The 18,300-nt window shown below is 47.1% G+C and overlaps 1 protein-coding gene and 1 pseudogene across 4 annotated transcripts in view; both read right to left on the reverse strand.

The window, feature by feature from the left end:
- Positions 1 to 9,847, reverse strand: part of F12 (coagulation factor XII) — a 44,386-nt gene extending 34,539 nt beyond the window's left edge. For all 4 annotated transcript variants that reach the window (XM_077326206.1, XM_077326208.1, XM_077326207.1 and 1 more), the window contains exons 1-2: positions 9,733 to 9,847; positions 8,313 to 8,352 (exon numbers count right to left, since the gene is read on the reverse strand). In XM_077326206.1, the coding sequence (XP_077182321.1) occupies positions 8,313 to 8,352; positions 9,733 to 9,789 (97 nt within the window). In that variant the 5' untranslated portion in view covers positions 9,790 to 9,847. The remainder of the gene's footprint in view (positions 1 to 8,312; positions 8,353 to 9,732) is intronic.
- Positions 9,848 to 12,924: 3,077 nt separating this feature from the next.
- Positions 12,925 to 18,264, reverse strand: LOC143831166 (lysophosphatidic acid receptor 4-like; annotated as a pseudogene).
- Positions 18,265 to 18,300: the final 36 nt, after the last annotated feature.

An 18,300-nucleotide genomic window follows, 5' to 3' on the forward strand; every position in this document is an offset into this window, starting at 1 on the left:
TAATATTCGCCAGCCAAAGCTTAAATCCACCAAACATGATATGTGATTGGCGAATGTTCGTTGCTACGCTTAGAGAAAACTTTTCAAAAATGCTCGGGGGACGGCGACTCCGCTAGCCGGAGGTCTCGCCGCCGATGGAAGGGGTTGTCCGCACCCCAGCACAATCACGCACGCGGAACCACACGAACACCCACAACACATAAACCGCCCCTCATGATATTACATCGCATCATATATATTGAACCCCTCAAAGCTAAACAGGAGACTGCGGTCGGCGAATGTTCGTTGCCACGCTCAGAGGAAAGTTTTTTAAAATGCTCGGGGGACGGCGACTCCGCTAGCCGGAGGTCTCGCCGCCGATGGAAGGGGTTGTCCGCACCCCAGCACAACCACGCACGCGGAACCACACGAACACCCACAACACATAAACTGCCCCTCATGATATTACATCGCATCATATATATTGAACCCCTCAAAGCTAAACAGGAGACTGCGGTCGGCGAATGTTCGTTGCCACGCTCAGAGGAAAGTTTTTTAAAATGCTCGGGGGACGGCGACTCCGCTAGGTCTGGCCGATGGTAGACGGGGTTTTAAGCTTTGGGCATATTTTGGGACCGTGACGGTGTGTGCTACTGTGCTTTTGAAATACTATTGTGCTGTTCGGGCACAATTTCCTAAAGTGATCGTGCTGGAAAACCAGGCGCTGTCTCGTTGCTTCGTTGATCTGTGCTCGGTCCGAGAAAAAAAAAATGGCGAACAATTCGCCGGAAGTTTGGAGGACAGGCTCAGGAGGAGGGACTTTGAAGAAACCGCAACAATGTTAACGCACAGGTCTTTTTCGCTAGTGTTGCAGATTGGTTGCAAGAGTGTAGCGCTTTCCGGAGGGTGAATCCACTTTTTGGGATTTCCCTGAAAGCGCTACAACGAAGCGCTTTTTGCAGATCGGTTTCGGGAGTGTTGCAGATTGTCAACGACGTTGTGCGTTATGGCAAATCAATAGCGTTTTCAATTGGCAACCATTGTGCGATTTTGAAGGCGTGCAAAAAGCCCCTTGGGATTTCCCTGAAAGCGCTACAACAAAGCGCTTTTTGCGGATCGGTTTCAGGAGTGTTGCAGATTGTCAACGACGTTGTGCATAACGGCAAAACTGTAGCGATTTCAATTAGTAACCATTGTGCTATTTTGGGCGAATGTAGAACGGCCCTGAATGTTCTTTCTCAATTTCATGAAGAGAAATAGAGCCATGGTCAATTTTGGGCACAGGGGCAACCAATGTTGTTAATGTCATCCAGCAGCCTCCCACAGTTTTCCCAAAGTGCAAAAACAAACAAACAAACAAACAAAAACTTCTTTGTTTTACAACATAGGAGTGACCTAAGGTAACGACTATTTTTTTTAAATTAATAACAATGTGCACTATATGGAGGGGAGGGAGGAGGAAAATGTGGACACAAGATGCTTGCCTAAAGTGGCACATTTAAGATGTGCAACGGGCACTGTTGTATAGTGGTTTCAATAGGAAATAAGCAAGGCGCAGTTGTGCATTACAGCTCTTTTATTTCTTACTAGGCTTCGCGCCTCCCGATTAGTCAGTCCAGCGGCAGGGGACCAATTGCGAGCTGCGCTGTGTGCGGCTCGCAATTGGTCCCTTGCTACCAGACTAACAATCGGAGGACCCAATTGGCAAGCGCTTCGTGCCTGCCGATTGCCCCTTCGATTGTCAGTTCGGGGGAAGGGGCCTATCCTCATCCTGGACAGGCCCCTTCCTCATCCTGGACAGGCCCCGCCCTCAGGGCCCTTACTGCTTTATTTAATCTGCTCTGCTAGGAGCGGTTAAAGATAGTGATTCAAGCTTGGAAGTAACCACGCTGACTGGGGACTTGCCTGGACAAGCTCCCAAATATATACACATGGGCAGAGGTGGACATGCCCTTGGCTGAACCTTGATTGGATTAGCGGAGCCTGATTGATTTAAACTCATTGGACCCTGCGGTTGGGAACCTGGCAGTTCATTGGCTGTACTTCGGGGCTGCTTGGATCCTACTCAAGACCCCAAGTTCAGCCCTCTGCTACCTCGCCTACACAACAGGCACCATTTCTTCCCAAGCTGTCTGGTGAAGGTGGTGATCCTGACAGGTGTCATCCTGACAGAGCGGTTTCTCAGTGGAACAGGCTTCCTCGGGAAGTGGTGGGTTCTCCATCTTTGGAAATTTTTAAACAGAGGCTAGATATCCATCTGACAAAAAGGCTGATTCTGTGATGGCTTAAGGGGGTGGCAGGTTACAGTAGATGAACGATTGGTATGTGAGTGACCTGCATAATGCAGGGTGTTGGACTAGATGACCCATGAGGTCCCTTCCAACTCTATTATTCTATGATTCTATATGGAAAAGGGGAGCGCTTGGGCACTTGTCCTATGGAAGGGGGAGGAAGGGAGGAGGGTGGTTGGCAATGAGAGCAGGACATGAGAATAAGTGGGGGTGGATTCAGTGGACCAATAATTTCCAAAGTTCGCAAGTGTGTTACATCAAACTAGTGTTATTGTGCATGCACCAAACAAAACGAAAAAGGAAGGTGGCAAGACCCGTGTCACCAAGGAAAGCATGGGAGGCAGGACTGGCTGCCAGTGCCTCCAAAGTAAATGAGCAGCACGACACAAACTGAATCCTCAGTACTGCCATTGGAGACGACATGTGCGGAGAACCAGGAGCAAATTCCATGTCAACTTCCAGAGACCAATATGAAGGAAACTCAGAGTATACAGACAACTGCTGAAAAAGCCATGGTAATTTCAAGACAGAACTAGGTACAGCTAAGCAAAACAAAAGAAACATGAAAGAAAGGTTACTGGATAGTTAACTTGAACATCTGTTCCAGCCATGGACAGCACTGGCTGTTGCTTGCATAGTGTATGCTCCCAGGGTTGCACCTCCAAGCATCCTCGGTCATCAATCTCTTCTATGAAACCATCAGCAACAACCAACACAAACTTTTCCCCAGGCCCTCAAAGAGCCAAACAAAGAGCCAAATGCAACATCAAACAAAGGAACAGCTTCTTTTTTCAGATGGACTCCTAGGGCCTCTTAGGACCTTACAACTACCTCTACAGAGGCCAGTTCTCCTGCAAAAAATGGCTGTTTTAGTGGGTGGACTCTGTGGCACTGGACTAGACTGAGTTCCTCCCTACCCAGGCTTGACCCTCAAAATCTCGAAGTGTTTCCCAACTCAGAGCTGGCAACCCTAGACCTTACCGATCTGGGTGCCAGCTCCCAGGGCTTGAACCCACCAGAGTATGGTCCCTCCAACCAAGAGATGTTAACACATGAAAGAGCTAGTGTGTTTTCCCTGTGCACTGTAAACAACCCTAATCCTCTCTATGTGGTGAAATATACTCTGCTGGTCTCTGGAACTCCAAATTTGCCTTCCACCTCTTGCCCTTTTCTCCCTCATTCACAACAGTTTTGTTATTATTCAAGATACCTATATATTCTACAAAAGATGTTGGAGGGCATGTTAGAGGGCATGCATGTGAATCTTTCTGTGAATCAGGAATCATGACAATTTGGAGAAAGGCAGCAAATAAAAGGCTGTTGCTAAAATAAGAGGAGCCAGTGTTCATCTGCCCTCAACGTTCTCCAGTTTAGAAACTCACCCATCAATGTTAAGTCATTAAATGTGTGTGGTTACTGGGTAGAATGATGCTCTGCACAGGCCCAGTGCTGTTTTTACTTTTTGCAGTCTTCGTATTGAGAGCAAGACTTATACTTGGCTAAAATTTATTTAGATTCTCACCAAAGGCTTTCTTTTTCTGTTGTCAGAGGTGACCATGGTTTACACTTGCCTGGATATTATGCCCCCTCCTTTTGGCACTGAACAATAACCCCCAATTTTCCTTTTGTGAAAAGTACTGTGGCCTAAGCCTGACTGAGCCATGTGCCCTTAGAAGTGCATTTTCTGTACAAAGGAAAGCAAGGTAATTTGTAATTATTAGAAACAGCTCAGTGGAATTGGGATCTAATTATCTTCCTCCACCCTCTTCCCCACCAGCCAATGTACTCCTGAGACAAATTCCCTACAGCAAACAATTGGTGGGGGCAACCCAAATAGAGCTTAGATCTGAGTCTGGATTTGTGCCCAGTGTTCTAATTTGTCACTGCCAATATTAAGGGGGAGAAAGGAAGCAAATGAAAAGGGGGAGGGGAAAGCTCTTGTGGAACAGTCTTTTTCAGGGAAATAATATTTTCAGCAGTGTGTTTATTGTATATCAGCGGTAGTCAAACTGCAGCCCTCCAGATGTCCATGGACTACAGCTCCTATGAGCCCCTGCCAGCATTCTCTGGCAGGGGCTCTTGGGAATTGTAGTCCATGGACATCTGGAGGGCTGCAGTTTGACTACCTCCGTTGTATATATTACAATGGAACAGTCTACTTCCTCCTCGGATTTTTGGTTTAGTCTCATGCAGTGGAGTGCTTCCCCATTATATTTGTTGATTGGAATTATAGACCGGATGAGCTTCGATGTCTTCTTTGCATCTTCTGACTAATAAATGGATCAGAGTTCGAGTCCCAGGATTAAACATCGTTGGTCTTAAACGTGCCTCTGGACTCAAATTTTGTTCTAGTGTTTCAGACCAACATGGCTACCCACCTGAATCTAATAAATCAATGTTATTTTGAACCTGTCTTTTCTGCAGGAACCTGAGAGACTGCAAACTTAAGGGGAAACTTCTGGAAAATCCAGTCCTGGGCTGAATCTGCATGGAGATTTTATTCCAGTCCTAGGTTGATTCAGCCTCTGCCTTCTCCACTGAATGCGATTTCCATTTTGATTTTGACCAATTTAAAATTTCCCTCTGCATTGATCCAGAGTGATCCTACCTTTCCCCCACAATATACTAGAGTGGATATAACCCTCAATATTTGAAAAATCAGCATGAAAAAGCATGCAGCTCTCTGCTTGCTGCTTGTCAGAATCCTTTGGTTTCTACCAGGATTGTAACTGTTTGCTTTGTCCTGCTCTGAAAGCATTTTGCTTTCTGTAACCATTTTGCTCTTTCCCAGTTAGCATGTTGCTTATTAAATTTAGGCGTGCTCCTCAAGGTTACTGCTCACTGCCCAGTTATCTCTTTTGGCTCAGTTCCTGGACTTTGCACCTGGACCCATAGATAGCATGGCTTGCTTTTGTAAAACTAATGGATTTTGGAACAGCCGGAAATCTGAGGGAATAAGTGCACCAGTTTGGAATCTGGATACCAGATTTGTCTAAGAACGTCCTGAGAAAACAGCTTGAATAAAACAGCATTCTTGAAGCACAGAGGTGTTTTTATTTACAAGTCTGCCATCTTGACAGTTAGACAAATCTCATAGTTTGATGTGTTCATTACCAGTCTTGCAAACAGCTGGAATGGCCACTGAGCCTAAACAAGAGGAGGGCACACCAACTCCTGGACACAAGGAGCCCGCAGGTGGTGGGACTGAGGGTGATGGTGCAAGTGGCATGCCAGCACGAGAGGGGCGGAAGCTCCATTCCTACCAGGGGATGCCACACCAACAGCGCCTGATGTCAGGTCGCAGATCCTGATTCTGGGCAACCGTAGATCAGGGGTAGCGAGGGTGCTTGGCTCGCCGCCATGGGGTGATACCAGATATGTCACCGAATGAAGGGGACACTATGCCTCAACTCACTATGATGAAAAGGTGTCTGGGTGGCCATATGAGCAGCCTCAAGCCACCCCTGATGTGGAAACGGCGGCCACCAATTAAGTCATCGAGTTGTGGGCCCGCATGGAACAGATGGCCGACTGGATGACGGCCTGCATGAACGAAAGAGATGAGGATGCCCGGAGAGCAGCCAGAACCTTTTTGACCGAGATGGGTCAACCATGGCCAAGAGCAGAAGGCGAACCCGCCTGTCCCCTGGGGCCACTACTCTTCCGGGTAAACTGAACTTCCTGGTCGATGCGCTGTCATGCTTGCCGAAGTATGAGAATAAATGGGAGCCATTGGTGGATTGGGTCTTCAGCCCCTCCCAATTGGGTTTGGTAGCAGTGATGCGCAGCAAGGCGTCAGCGGGTAGACCCTCCCCTGGAGGTTGGGTCCAAAAATACTTATATCAAGACACGGAGTTTCCCCACCTCCGACCATCCCTCCAGGAGAAGGAGGGAGTGTTTTGCAAAGGAGAAAACAATCTACATTCCCACGGCAGCAAAGGGGGTTGTTTTGAAACTGTGCCATGACTCCAAGCCCGCGGAACATTTTGGCTTTGTGAAAACTTTGCATTTGGTTCGGCGGCATTATTGGTGGCCCACTATTCGGGGGGATGTGGAGTCCTATGTGCAGGGCTGTTCTACCTGTTTTACTGCCAAGAACCCTGGGAGAAAAGCAAAAGGGTTGCTGGAGCCCCTCCCAACACCTAGTGAACCCTGGATGGAAATATCCATGGACTTTATCACGGACTTACCCCCCAGCCATGATAAAACTGTGATATGGCTGGTTGTGAACGCATTTTCTAAACAAGCCCATTTCATCCCCTGTGCCACCTCCACAGCTCCCTGTTTATTGAACATGTGTACAAACTGCATGGTTTGCCAACCATATATTTATCAGACTGTGGGCCCCAGTTCGTTGCCAAGTTCTGGCGGAGCTCCCAGATTCATCTAAGAACATCCTGAGAGAACAGCTTGAAGGCTTAAGGGGATAGCAGGTTACAGTGGATGAGCGATAGGGTTGTGAGTGTCCTGTATGTTGCAGGGGGTTGGACTAGATGACCTATGAGGTCCCTTCCAACTCTATTATTCTATCTTTAAATGTCCCGCGGCGCCACAGGCACCGCTGACTAAATAAAACAGTAACGGCTGGTGGGGAGGAGTTAAGGCGGGCTCTGTCTGGGATAAAAACTTGGAGGAGCAAATCAGGAGCCGCAAAGCGGCTCCTGATTCGCTCCTCTGAGTGGCAATCCAGGGCCAAGTGGCCCGTCCCGAGGACAGCCGCCCCTACCTCCAACAGCAGCTGCGCTGCCAACCCCGCGCCGTGCCACGTCGCCAGCCACCTCACCACCGCCCGCAAAACGCCATTGCTGCGCCTCGCTGCCCCTCAGGAGCCGCCCCTGCCAACCAACGCTAGGCCAATTCCCCGGGATGCGTCACCAGCCATGGTAAGACCTGCCTCGCTCCCCTTCTGCCGCCCCACGGACGCCGCCCCCAGCCTCCTTGACCCACACAATGCCATCCAGGCCCAGGGGGAAGCCTTCGCCAGTCAGCGGGGGGGAGGCCACTGCCATCTAGCACCCATTTTATTTAGGATTAAAATGGGCTTTAAATCTAGTGATTCTATGATTCTATGAATAAAACAGCCTTCTTGAAACACAGAGGTGTTTTTATTTACAAGTCTGACATATTGATACTGCTGAGCCTCTGATGTTGTAGAAAAGCCCTGATTGGCCAAGGCTTCATTTCAAAGGATTCCTCGTTCCCAGGTTGCAATCTTACCTTAAAAGGGAAGTCCTAACTTCTCTCGGCAGAAGCTCCAGAAGCCCTAACGGCTCTTGGCAGAGATTTGCCTCATGGTTTTTTTTCTCCCTCCTCTGCTGTCTTCAATCCTCTCCCCTCCCTTCAAGAAAAGAAAGAAAGAGGCTCCTGCTGGGCTTGGCTCACTCCTCCCCCTTCTGAGCTTCCCTAACCCCATGAAGAACAATTTTCTATTTCAATGGGGGGAGAAGAAAACCTGAGTTCAAATTGATCTGAATTCAGCAGGATCCACAATGGAATAAACAAAGTAAGTGCAGAATCAGCCCTAATCTTTGAATTGGGTATGAATATCGCAGAACAAAGGTACTGGTGAACATGCTTCTCTATTGCCTATGCCATATTCTTTTTTTAAAAAAATGTAACATTTCTTTTTGTTTTTCTGGCTATTTTAGAAACTGAGTGTTCCATATTATACATCCAGCCTTTTATATTTCTGTTTAAAACAAACACTATCAAGACACACAAACAAAACCTTTATGACTTTGTGAACCTGTTTATTCTCTTTAGTGCTAAACTCAGCCATCCCTTTCTTAAGTCTGCAAGGATAACCTACTTTGTTTCTTACAAAAAAAAGAGAAAGAATTGTCACTAGCCATTTCTCCCTAAAACATGATGAACTGTCCTTCAACAAAGCCCCTGTGCCCTTATATCTATTTCATGGCCACAGATTTTTGCCTTATCACAGTAAACAACTAGAAATAAATCATCAAAGCCTCAGTTAGATCCCAAATTTGGAATTTCCTGTAGGTGCCACTGTTGTTTGACTGATGCAAGCACGGTACTCACCACCACTATTCTTCTTTTTGTGTCCATTCCCATGTGGAGGCTGCCAGAAAAAGATAAAAGACTGTGATGATTTCTACACAGGGAGGGGCTTTTGTGGTTTCCCTGTCACTGTTGCAGCCATAGAGACACCACAACAGCAATGGGGCTTCCGCATGGCAAGCTTCCCTGTGGTTTCCCTGCCCCAGGTCCCTAGCAGTGACCACCACTACCACCCCCTTCTCTGGGCCATGGGGACTGTTGCATTTCTTTCAAAAACACTATTGTTATATCACTATGCCATTTTAACAATAGGTGGAACAGATGGCTAGGTGGAGGGTGTGAAATCTCTCCTTCTTGTCTGCAAGTAGAGCTCCATGAAAGAGAAGGAACAATTCCATTGCCAGATGTCTCCTCACTCCATTCTAGTGACCCTCACAACTGTTCCATAATGTATCCTCATGAAATGTGTAAGGGTGGCCTTACTGCCATTTTCCTTAAGGACAAAGATGTATGCCCCTATGCAGAAGAAGGAACCATGTAGTCCTAAATGTTTCCCAGAGTCTAGTGAAAGAGTAGTACACAGTGGGACTCTGGGTGTCTAAAGCCAAGAAAGCAAACAAAACATTAAAAAATCTTTAACGTTTTTTCAAAATTTAATAAACATGGCAAGAGGATACAAACGTGTTGATGGACTCCTGTGATATCACAGGTACTGACAAAAGAACTTCCACACATTTCCGCCCACAACTTTAATTAGCAGTGAGGGAGGAATAAATGACATTTCTGATTCCACACAATAGGTAAAGGTAAAGGTATCCCCTGTGCAAGGACTGGGTCATGTCTGACCCTTGGGGTGATGCCCTCCAGCGTTTTCATGGCAGACTCAGTACAGGGTGGCCTTGCCACTGCCTTCCCCAGTCATTACCATTCCACAGAATACATGGGTTTAAATGCTGGGAAAACACAGTGTTTCCACTGAAGACATCTGGGGAAAGCATTGAGGTTTTTGGAACACTTGTGCAACGACTCTGCATACCTTGTGCAATCAAACAATACACTAGAAACACTTCCTGGTTCCTGTTTCTCTAATTGTTGAGTCACTAGCCTTCAACATCACCACCCAGATGATGAGCAACAGATCAAAGCTGAAATGAACTGGCAGGGGGAGGTCTAACTGTGCCCCCCCCCCAATTTCCCATGGTTGAGCTGTTCCTACATCTTATCACTCCTTTCAGACTTTTACGAACCATCTTATTCCCTTTTTGACACAGCTACCGGTTCTTAAGTGTAACTCCTTAGAAATGTCTTATATGCCTAAGAGACAAGTTCCCTCTGTCTGTGACCATGTTTTAGTGGGCAAGAAATTTTGATCTAAGCTAGATTAATGTAAGTAGAAAGGAAGGAATCAATTAAAAAAAAAAAGGATTGGACTGGATCTCACCGGGAATGGCTCCCCTGGGCTCAGAACCAGCAGCAGCAGCAGGAGGAGGAATGCCATGGCAGAGGCCCCTGGGCAAGGATGAAGTGGTGAGGTTTGTATTCTGTTCCAGGCAAAGCAAACAGTCCTGGATCAATACAGCTCAAAGCAAAGGTCTCTGGGTGGGATTTAATTGGTGGCATGGAGAGGACAGCCCAGGGACAGAGTAAAGAGGCTGGGAGCCAGAAATAGAAAGATTTCATGCCCTCCTCCCTTCAGGACTGTATACATTTTTCTGTGTGTATATATCATCGCTAAACAAGCAGTAGAAGCATATCTTTATTTAGCACCAGCCTTTGGTATTGTGAGAACAGCAGTTGTAGCTTCATGGAATAAGGAAGAAACATGTATTGCTGCAGAGAAAAGCTTGAGAACATATAGACTGCATTTGTGAAAGTCTCAGAAAACAAAGGGGGTTGTTCTGGCAGAGAACCTGGAGTTTAGGGTATAGTAGTGCAATCCTAAACAGTTAAGACCTTTTAAGATCATTGTCATCAATGGCTATGCTTTTTTAAATAAAGTATTTTATTATGAATTTTAATACAAAAAGATAAAAATTCTGAATGGAAAGACCAAGCCTATGAAGATAGGTTGAGGGACTTGGGAATGTTCAGCCTGGAGAAAAGGAGGTTGAGAGGGGACATGATAGCCCTCTTTAAGTATTTGAAAGGTTGTCACTTGGAGGAGGGCAGGATGCTGTTTCTGCTGGCTGCAGAGGAGAGGACACGCAGTAATGGGTTTAAACTTCAAGTACAACGATATAGGCTAGATATCAGGAAAAACATTTTCATAGTCAGAGTAGTTCAGCAGTGGAATAGGCTGCCTAAGGAGGTGGTGAGCTCCCCCTCACTGGCAGTCTTCAAGCAAAGGTTGGATACACACTTTTCTTGGATGCTTTAGGATGCTTAGGGCTAATCCTGCGTTGAGCAGGGGGTTGGACTAGATGGCCTGTATGGCCCCTTCCAACTCTATGATTCTATGATTCTAAAAATGAGATGGAAAGCAAAGAAAAAACAAAAGAGGGAACAGTAAAGCTTTTAAGTTTCTTGGTGACAAAGACATATACAATTGTTTATTTCCATAAGACTTCCTTGTCTCCATTTTTATTTATTTTACATTTATACCTGCCCTTCCCCAGAATCTCAGGGTGGTTCACTCACTTCCTACAGTGATTCCAGAAACAACTTAATGAGACAGTATTCAAAAATTAAATTTTAGTTTCAAATTTGGTAAATGATAGTATTATAGATTTGATACAATCAGTGCTGCCACCAACTTTAGTCTGTGCCCAGAGACATTTCACCTACAATCAACTTAATTTCCTTTGTCCTTTACAGTTATCTGACTCCTCTACCAGCACTATATGGAACCTATCCCTATCATACTCTCCTGCGGCTGCTAATAAAAGAAATTTAAAGAGATGGAAGATCCAGTCATGGGTCTTCTCTATGTCATCTGTTTTGATCCCAAATTTTGGAAATGTCCAGAAAGTTTGAGAAGCAATGTCAGACGAACTCAAATGCCCTAAGTCAGGGATGATAAACATAAGGCTCAGGGGCTGAAACTGACCTGTCCAGGGCTCTTATCTGATTTGTGAACAACTTATAAAATGGAGGGAACTGAAGGCTTTGGGAAGGGGGGACAAGTGGGTGGAGCCACTCTGATTCAGCACGGTATGACAATTTTGTCTGCAACAGTCAGAGGAGCAGAGGATCTTCTGCTGGAGTCTGCTGGCGGCCAACTGCCGCCATGTTTGTGACCTCTCTGACAAGTTTACCTTGTTATCTGGTCAGTGGACATGCAATGCTTTTAAATACTGATTGCTTAGTCCAGCCTTCTCAACTTTTTTACCATTGAGAAACAGATGAAATATTCTTCAGGCTTTGAGGAACCCCAGAAGTGGTGTCATCCTGCAGAATATGTTTGGGAAGCATATGTACATGTCCACAGAGGGCCCTTCCCCTTCCCACCCTCTCCAGGCCATTATTGGCCATTTTGGGAGGAGTGTGTGTGGGTCAACATGACCATATATGATCATATCACGCAATAAATGTTTTACAAATTTTAAATATATAATTCGGGAAACCCTTCATGAAAGACTGGTTTAGAAAGTCCAGCTTAGTTCATCAGTCCTTCCGTGTGATTTGTTGAGAATACGATGTATACTCGCTTGTTACTCATTTGTTCTTAGGGGTCCAAAAATCCTTCACATAGGTGGTACTTCTACAGGAGGTAGGAAATGATAAGTGTAGCTGGAGACTGTGTTGGGAGAAAGAGCTAGAATTCCCCATCCCTCCTCCCACCTGTCAAACTGGTTGGACATTTAATTAGTACTCTAAGCAGTAAACAGGGAGAGCAGATTATCTATGCCAGGTTCTCTCTGGCAGTGGATGTTTTGGATACAAATTATGAGGTCATTGCCTGAGAGCCAGGACTCTAACTCCCAAGTTATTTCTACCCAGGAATATTCGTGTTGAAACAATACTCTCAACAGGGGTCTCTTTGACCACTGGAGCTGGCACCCCAGCCATTACGTCCAAGGTATTCTCTAGGAACATGTGATCAAACTGTCACCGCTTGACCATTTCACAGGTGGTGCCTCCTCAGAGCTGTGAACTTGCTATGATTATCATAGATGAGTTATTCTTAGACTTGTGCTTGGGAGTTTAATTTCTTTATTTCATTTTTCTTATTAATTCCCAAAGGGAGTTTCATTATTAAGTTGCGTTGCATGGTTTTGTTTCTTTTGTTATTGTTCTGTTTTTATAATTCAGTCTCATTTTTGTTTCCCATTGGTTTCCCCATTCTCAAGTCTGTACTTTCATGGTCTTCAATCTGGCAGGATTCTGTGTCTACAGCCCCAGATCTGTGAATTCTGAAAGCACTCTCATCCTTTTCCCCATAATTTGGTTTGGGCCAAATACAATTTGTAGGTCTTGCTGCCAGCAATCCCACCCTGCAGGACCCTTAACTGTACCAAAGCAATCCTGATAATAAGATGCTTCTATTTTCTTGCCCTTTCCAAGTCCAGAGTTCATTCTACTAGCTGATTCTCTTCACCATGTGGCATAGTAGGAGCTCTCAATGAAGTCAGACATTGCTTTGGAGAGGGGCCTTAGGCAAGATCTCTGCCTCTAGATCATGCCTCTGATTCACCTACACTGTTGGGCTAGCCCCACCCCAGCCCTTACAGTGCTGAAGGACTGTGCCACAGCAGGACAGTTTCCAGTGGGCAAGTTCCATACTGAAGTAGTACACTAGTTAGTCAAGAGCACTATTGATGCTGGCAAGGGCCATGGTAGCCAGTTGGGCTGAACAGGTGAACTGCAGAAGGCCTGGAGAAGACAGGATGCCAATCCGGCCAAGTGTGTGTAGTGTGTAAACAACACAGAATGGTAGGAAGCAGAGTGTGAGCAGGATGGTCACCATCAGGAGGGTGCGGAGAGAGTGTCCCTGCAGAGAAGAAGCCTGAGCAGAGCCATGGCTCAGATGAATGATACACTGAGCAGTCACCATGGAACAGATGACAGTGGTGAGGAAAGACACAAAGAAGCCCAGTTCTGAGGAGGCCAGAACCATGGTTGCCAGACACTCACTCCATACATGAGCTGGGAAATTCTCCATGCAGGCCCTGTTCCCATTTGGAAATCGACTGGTGACAGAGCTCTTGGAGAAGAGGACTAGTAGTCCTATTTGTTATTGTTATGTGCGAAGTCGTGTCCGACCCATCGCGACCCCATGGACAATGATCCTCCAGGCCTTCCTGTCCTCTACCATTCCCCGGAGTCCATTTAAGTTTGCACCTACTGCTTCAGTGACTCCATCCAGCCACCTCATTCTCTGTCGTCCCCTTCTTCTTTTGCCCTCGATCGCTCCCAGCATTAGGCTCTTCTCCAGGGAGTCCTTCCTTCTCATGAGGTGGCCAAAATATTTGAGTTTCATCTTCAGGATCTGGCCTTCTAAAGAGCAGTCAGGGCTGATCTCCTCTAGGACTGACCGGTTTGTTCGCCTTGCAGTCCAAGGGACTCGCAAGAGTCTTCTCCAGCACCAGAGTTCAAAAGCCTCAATTCTTTGACGCTCGGCCTTCCTTATGGTCCAACTTTTGCAGCCATACATTGCAACTGGGAAGACCATAGCCTTGACTAAACGCACTTTTGTTGGCAGGGTGATGTCTCTGCTTTTTAGGATGCTGTCTAGATTTGCCATAGCTTTCCTCCCCAGGAGCAAGCGTCTTTTAATTTCTTTGCTGCAGTCCCCATCTGCAGTGATCTTGGAGCCCAGGAAAATAAAATCTGTCACTATCTCCATTTCTTCCCCTTCTATTTGCCAGGAATTGAGAGGGCCGGATGCCATGATCTTTGTTTTCTTGATGTTGAGTTTCAAGCCAACTTTTGCACTCTCCTCCTTCACCCGCATCAACAGACTCTTTAGTTCCTCTTCACTTTCTGCCATTAGAGTGGTATCATCTGCATATCTGAGGTTGTTGATATTTCTCCCTGCAATCTTGATCCCAATTTGTGACTCCTCTAATCCCACATTTCTCATGATGTGCTCTGCATACAAGTTAAATAGGCAAGGCGACAGTATACAGCCTTGCCGAACTCCTTTCTCAATTTTGAACCAGTCAGTGATTCCATGTTCAGTTCTCACTGTTGCTTCTTGACCTGCATATAAATTTCTCAAGAGACAAATAAGATGCTCTGGTATTCCCATCTCTTTAAGAACTTGCCACAATTTGTTGTGCTCCACACAATCAAAGGCTTTAGCATAGTCAATGAAGCAGAAGTAGACGTTCTTCTGGTACTCCCTAGCTTTCTCCATGATCCAGCGTATGTTGGCAATTTGATCTCTAGTTCCTCTGCCTCTTCGAAATCCTGCCTGTACTTCTGGAAGTTCTCGGTCCACATATTGCTGGAGCCTAGCTTGTAGGATTTTGAGCATAACTTTGCTAGCATGAGAAATTAGTGCAATGGTGCGGTAGTTTGAACATTCTTTGGCATTGCCCTTCTTTGGGATTGGAATGTAAACTGACCTTTTCCAATCCTGTGGCCATTGTTGAGTTTTCCAAATTTGCTGGCATATTGAGTGTAGCACTTTTACTGCATCATCCTTTAAGATTTTGAATAGTTCAACTGGAATGCTGTCACTACCACTAGCTTTATTGTTGCTCAGACTTCCTAAGGCCCATTTGACTTCACATTCCAGGATGTCTGGCTCCAGGTCAGTAACTACCCCATTGTGGTCATCAGGGATGTTAAGCTCGCTCTTGTAGTCCTATTAAGAAGTCCTATTAAGTAGTCCTATTAAGAAAGATCATCTGATCAATTTTCATTCCCGTCCATGACTTTCCCTCAAGCTAGTAAGTGGCTGGCATTGCAGTCCTCACCAGCCCATAACACTGCTGAACTCAGCAGAATCCTGTTAGTTACCTAGCAGATCAGAATCCCCTTTCTGAGTACGGCTTTGCAGTGTTCAGCTTCCTTTGCCTGTCCTAATGGGTGCATTGGCTGCATGTTGCCCTACAGACTCAGCTTTTGTTTACAGGGCAATGACCAGAAACCTTGGGATGCCAGCCTCCAGGTGGGACTTGGGGATCCCCTGGAATCTCCAGGCAACAGAGGGCAGTTCCCCTGGAGAAAATGGCTACTTCATACACCACTGAGATCCTTCTCTGTCCAACATCCCACCCACTCCCAGTTCCACCCCCAAAACCTCCAAGTATTTTCAGATCCAGAGCTCACAGCCCTATAGAAACCCCAAATGTAGCATACGGCAGAAATCATACCTTGAGTGTCTCAGTCATCAAGAGAAGTGCTTGTTCCTTAGCTGGTTCTGTGGGAGTGGGAACCAGTGGGTAGGAATTACTCAGCAGGGGCAGGATAGATTCCCCTATCACAGGGGTAGTCACCCTGTGGTCCTCCAGATGTTCATGGACTACAATTCCCATGAGTCCCTGCCAGCAAATGCTAGCAGAGACTCATGGGAATTGTAGTCCATGAACATCTGGAGGACCACAGGTTGACTACCCCTGCCCTATCAGACTGTCCCTGCTTCCTGTTTTGTCTCAATCTTCTACCATTTTAAAATAGACTCATGTTATTATTGTCATGATCCCTTTCTTGAGGAATGAGTTATAAGGTTAGAGAAGTTAACAGCTCTCTTCTCTATTGTGCCTGGGATTTTCAATGGGCATCGAGGGAAGGGGTATGGCTAAATGGTAGAGCATCTGCTTTGTGAGCAGAAGGCACCTTCAGTTAAAAGGATCAGCTAGTAGGTGATGTGAAGAACCTCAGCTCGAGACCCAGGGATCTGCTGCTAGTCTGAGTAGACAATACTGACCTGACAGACTAATGGTCTGACTCTCTATAATACTGCTTCATATGTTCAGCTGTCACATTTCCTGCGGGAAAGCCATGCTAATCTGTATCAGAAGAAAATAGTCTTGTAGCACCTTAAAGACTAACAGATTTATTGAACCGCCAGAAAGAAAGCCCATTGCACCTTGGAATGCAATGGGTGCTAGGACGAGCTTTGAAGGCGGGGGGAGGCAGTGGGTGGGCGTCGGATGTGGGCCACAGGTGGAGTGGAGAGCGGAGGCGACAGGGCAAGGCAAGGACCCAGGGCTGCATCCCCCGCCTACCTGTCAACAGCTCTAGGTGGCAAGCCAGATTCCAGGAGCCGTGGCTGCGGGGACGCAGTGCAGCTTGGGCTGGGGGGCGGGGGACAGGGACGGCAAGGTCGCATGCATGGGAGTGAGCGCATGCGTGGTGCAGTGTGTTTGGGGGGCTGGGGCCGCATCACTGTGTCGGCCAGGGCAACCAGGCATGTGCAGGAGTCCACGCAGGCCTGGTTCAGTCCACTGCCATGACGGCTGCGCGGTCTGTGCGGCCTAGCTGCGGTGCTGGGGGAAGGCGAGGAAAGGGGCGGCAAGGCGGAGGATGGCGTAAAGGTAAGTAGGGTCATGGTGAGGGGTTGGGGAAAGGGACGGTCGGGGTGGGGGTGGGAAGGGCTGTGTCATGGCGGGCCGGCTGTGCGGGAAGGGTTCTGGTGATTGGGGGGGGAGTTCTCGGTGGGTGGGTGCGTGTTGGGTGTGTGGCAAGTGGCCGCGGCTCGCGAAGGGGTCTGGGGGGTGAGGGGGTAATCGGCGGTGGGTGGGTGCATGTGTGTGTGCTTGTTTGGTGTGTGGCAAGCGGCGGCGGCTCGGGAAGGAGTCTGGGGGGTGAGGGGGGTAGTTGGCGGTGGGTGGGTGCATGTGTGTTTTTGGTGGGCAGGAAGCGGCGGCCGCATGGAAGGATCGAGGGGGGGTTAGTTGGCAGTGAGTGGGTGCGTTAGTGGGGGGGGGGCGGAAAAGTAACAGGGATGCTGCGTCTTCGAGGAGAGGCCGCCGGGAGGACTCACCGCCTCAGAGGTCTTTTCCATCTGTGCGGCGACTCCCCTGGCAGCCGAGGCAAGGCAAGGCGAGGCACGGCTCCCCATTGGCTGCTTGGCCCTTGAGTGCCACTCGGAGGGGCGAAGGCGAATCCCTCCGAGTTTTTATCCCGGACAGGCCCCGCCCTAACTCCTCCCCAGTAGCCCTTACTGCTTTATTTTATCAGCTCCGCAGGAGCGGTTAAAGATATCCACTCCGCAGGAGCAGTTAAAGATAACCTTTTATGGGTTCTAATCTTACTATGAGTCCTCTCTCACAGTAATGGCTGGATCATCAGGTTGCCACCCTTCAGGCTAGGCCTGGAGATCTCCCAGAATTATAACTGATTTTCAGATTGCAGTTATCAGTTCCGCTGGGAGAAAATGGGTGCTTTGGAGGGGGGCCTCTATCGCATTATACCTCACTAAGGTCTCTTTCCTCCCGCAACCCCCATTTCTTCAGGCTTGAATCCCAAATCTCCAGGAATTTCCCAAGTCAGCAACCCTACAAAGCACCTTTATCACTATGACTGCACATTGTGCCCCCTCCCACTACTGCCTTCCTCTTGAGAATGTACACATGTCTCTGGAATGGGTATTTGTCCTGTAATTCTTTACTTCTTTATTTAATAACTCTGCTGATGCTAGCAGTCTGCCAAATAGTCTCACATGCAAATAGAGGACTATTAAAATATACATGATTCAGAGGGATCACAGTATCTTACTTTGTGTTCTACAAATCCTTGGATTCTTCTTAAGGTTTTACTGTGTACAATCCTCACGTCATAAACCATCTGTCCTTTTAATGTCTGTTCATGCTCCCTTGGGAAAATGTCTGAGGGAGCAACTGAAAAGCAGATTAATGTAGGCCATGGGGCTGACAGCAAGTACTGTGCACCTGAGCAAACAACTTGATTCTCTAGCGCAGTAGCTGGCAGGACCACCAGCTCTTGTACTCTTGAGTTTTACAGGTGGGCTTTTCCTCCATCACATTAATATGCTGAGGAAAGCTTTTACCTACTGAATTTACTTGACAGTTGTTAAAAGTATATAAGCTTACCTACTCAAGGACAACTTGTTTACAGCCATCTAGGCCCATTAGTAAAATCCAAAAAGCCAATAATA

The sequence above is a fragment of the Paroedura picta genome, chromosome 3 (assembly GCF_049243985.1).
Source record: "Paroedura picta isolate Pp20150507F chromosome 3, Ppicta_v3.0, whole genome shotgun sequence".
NCBI lineage: Eukaryota > Metazoa > Chordata > Lepidosauria > Squamata > Gekkonidae > Paroedura > Paroedura picta.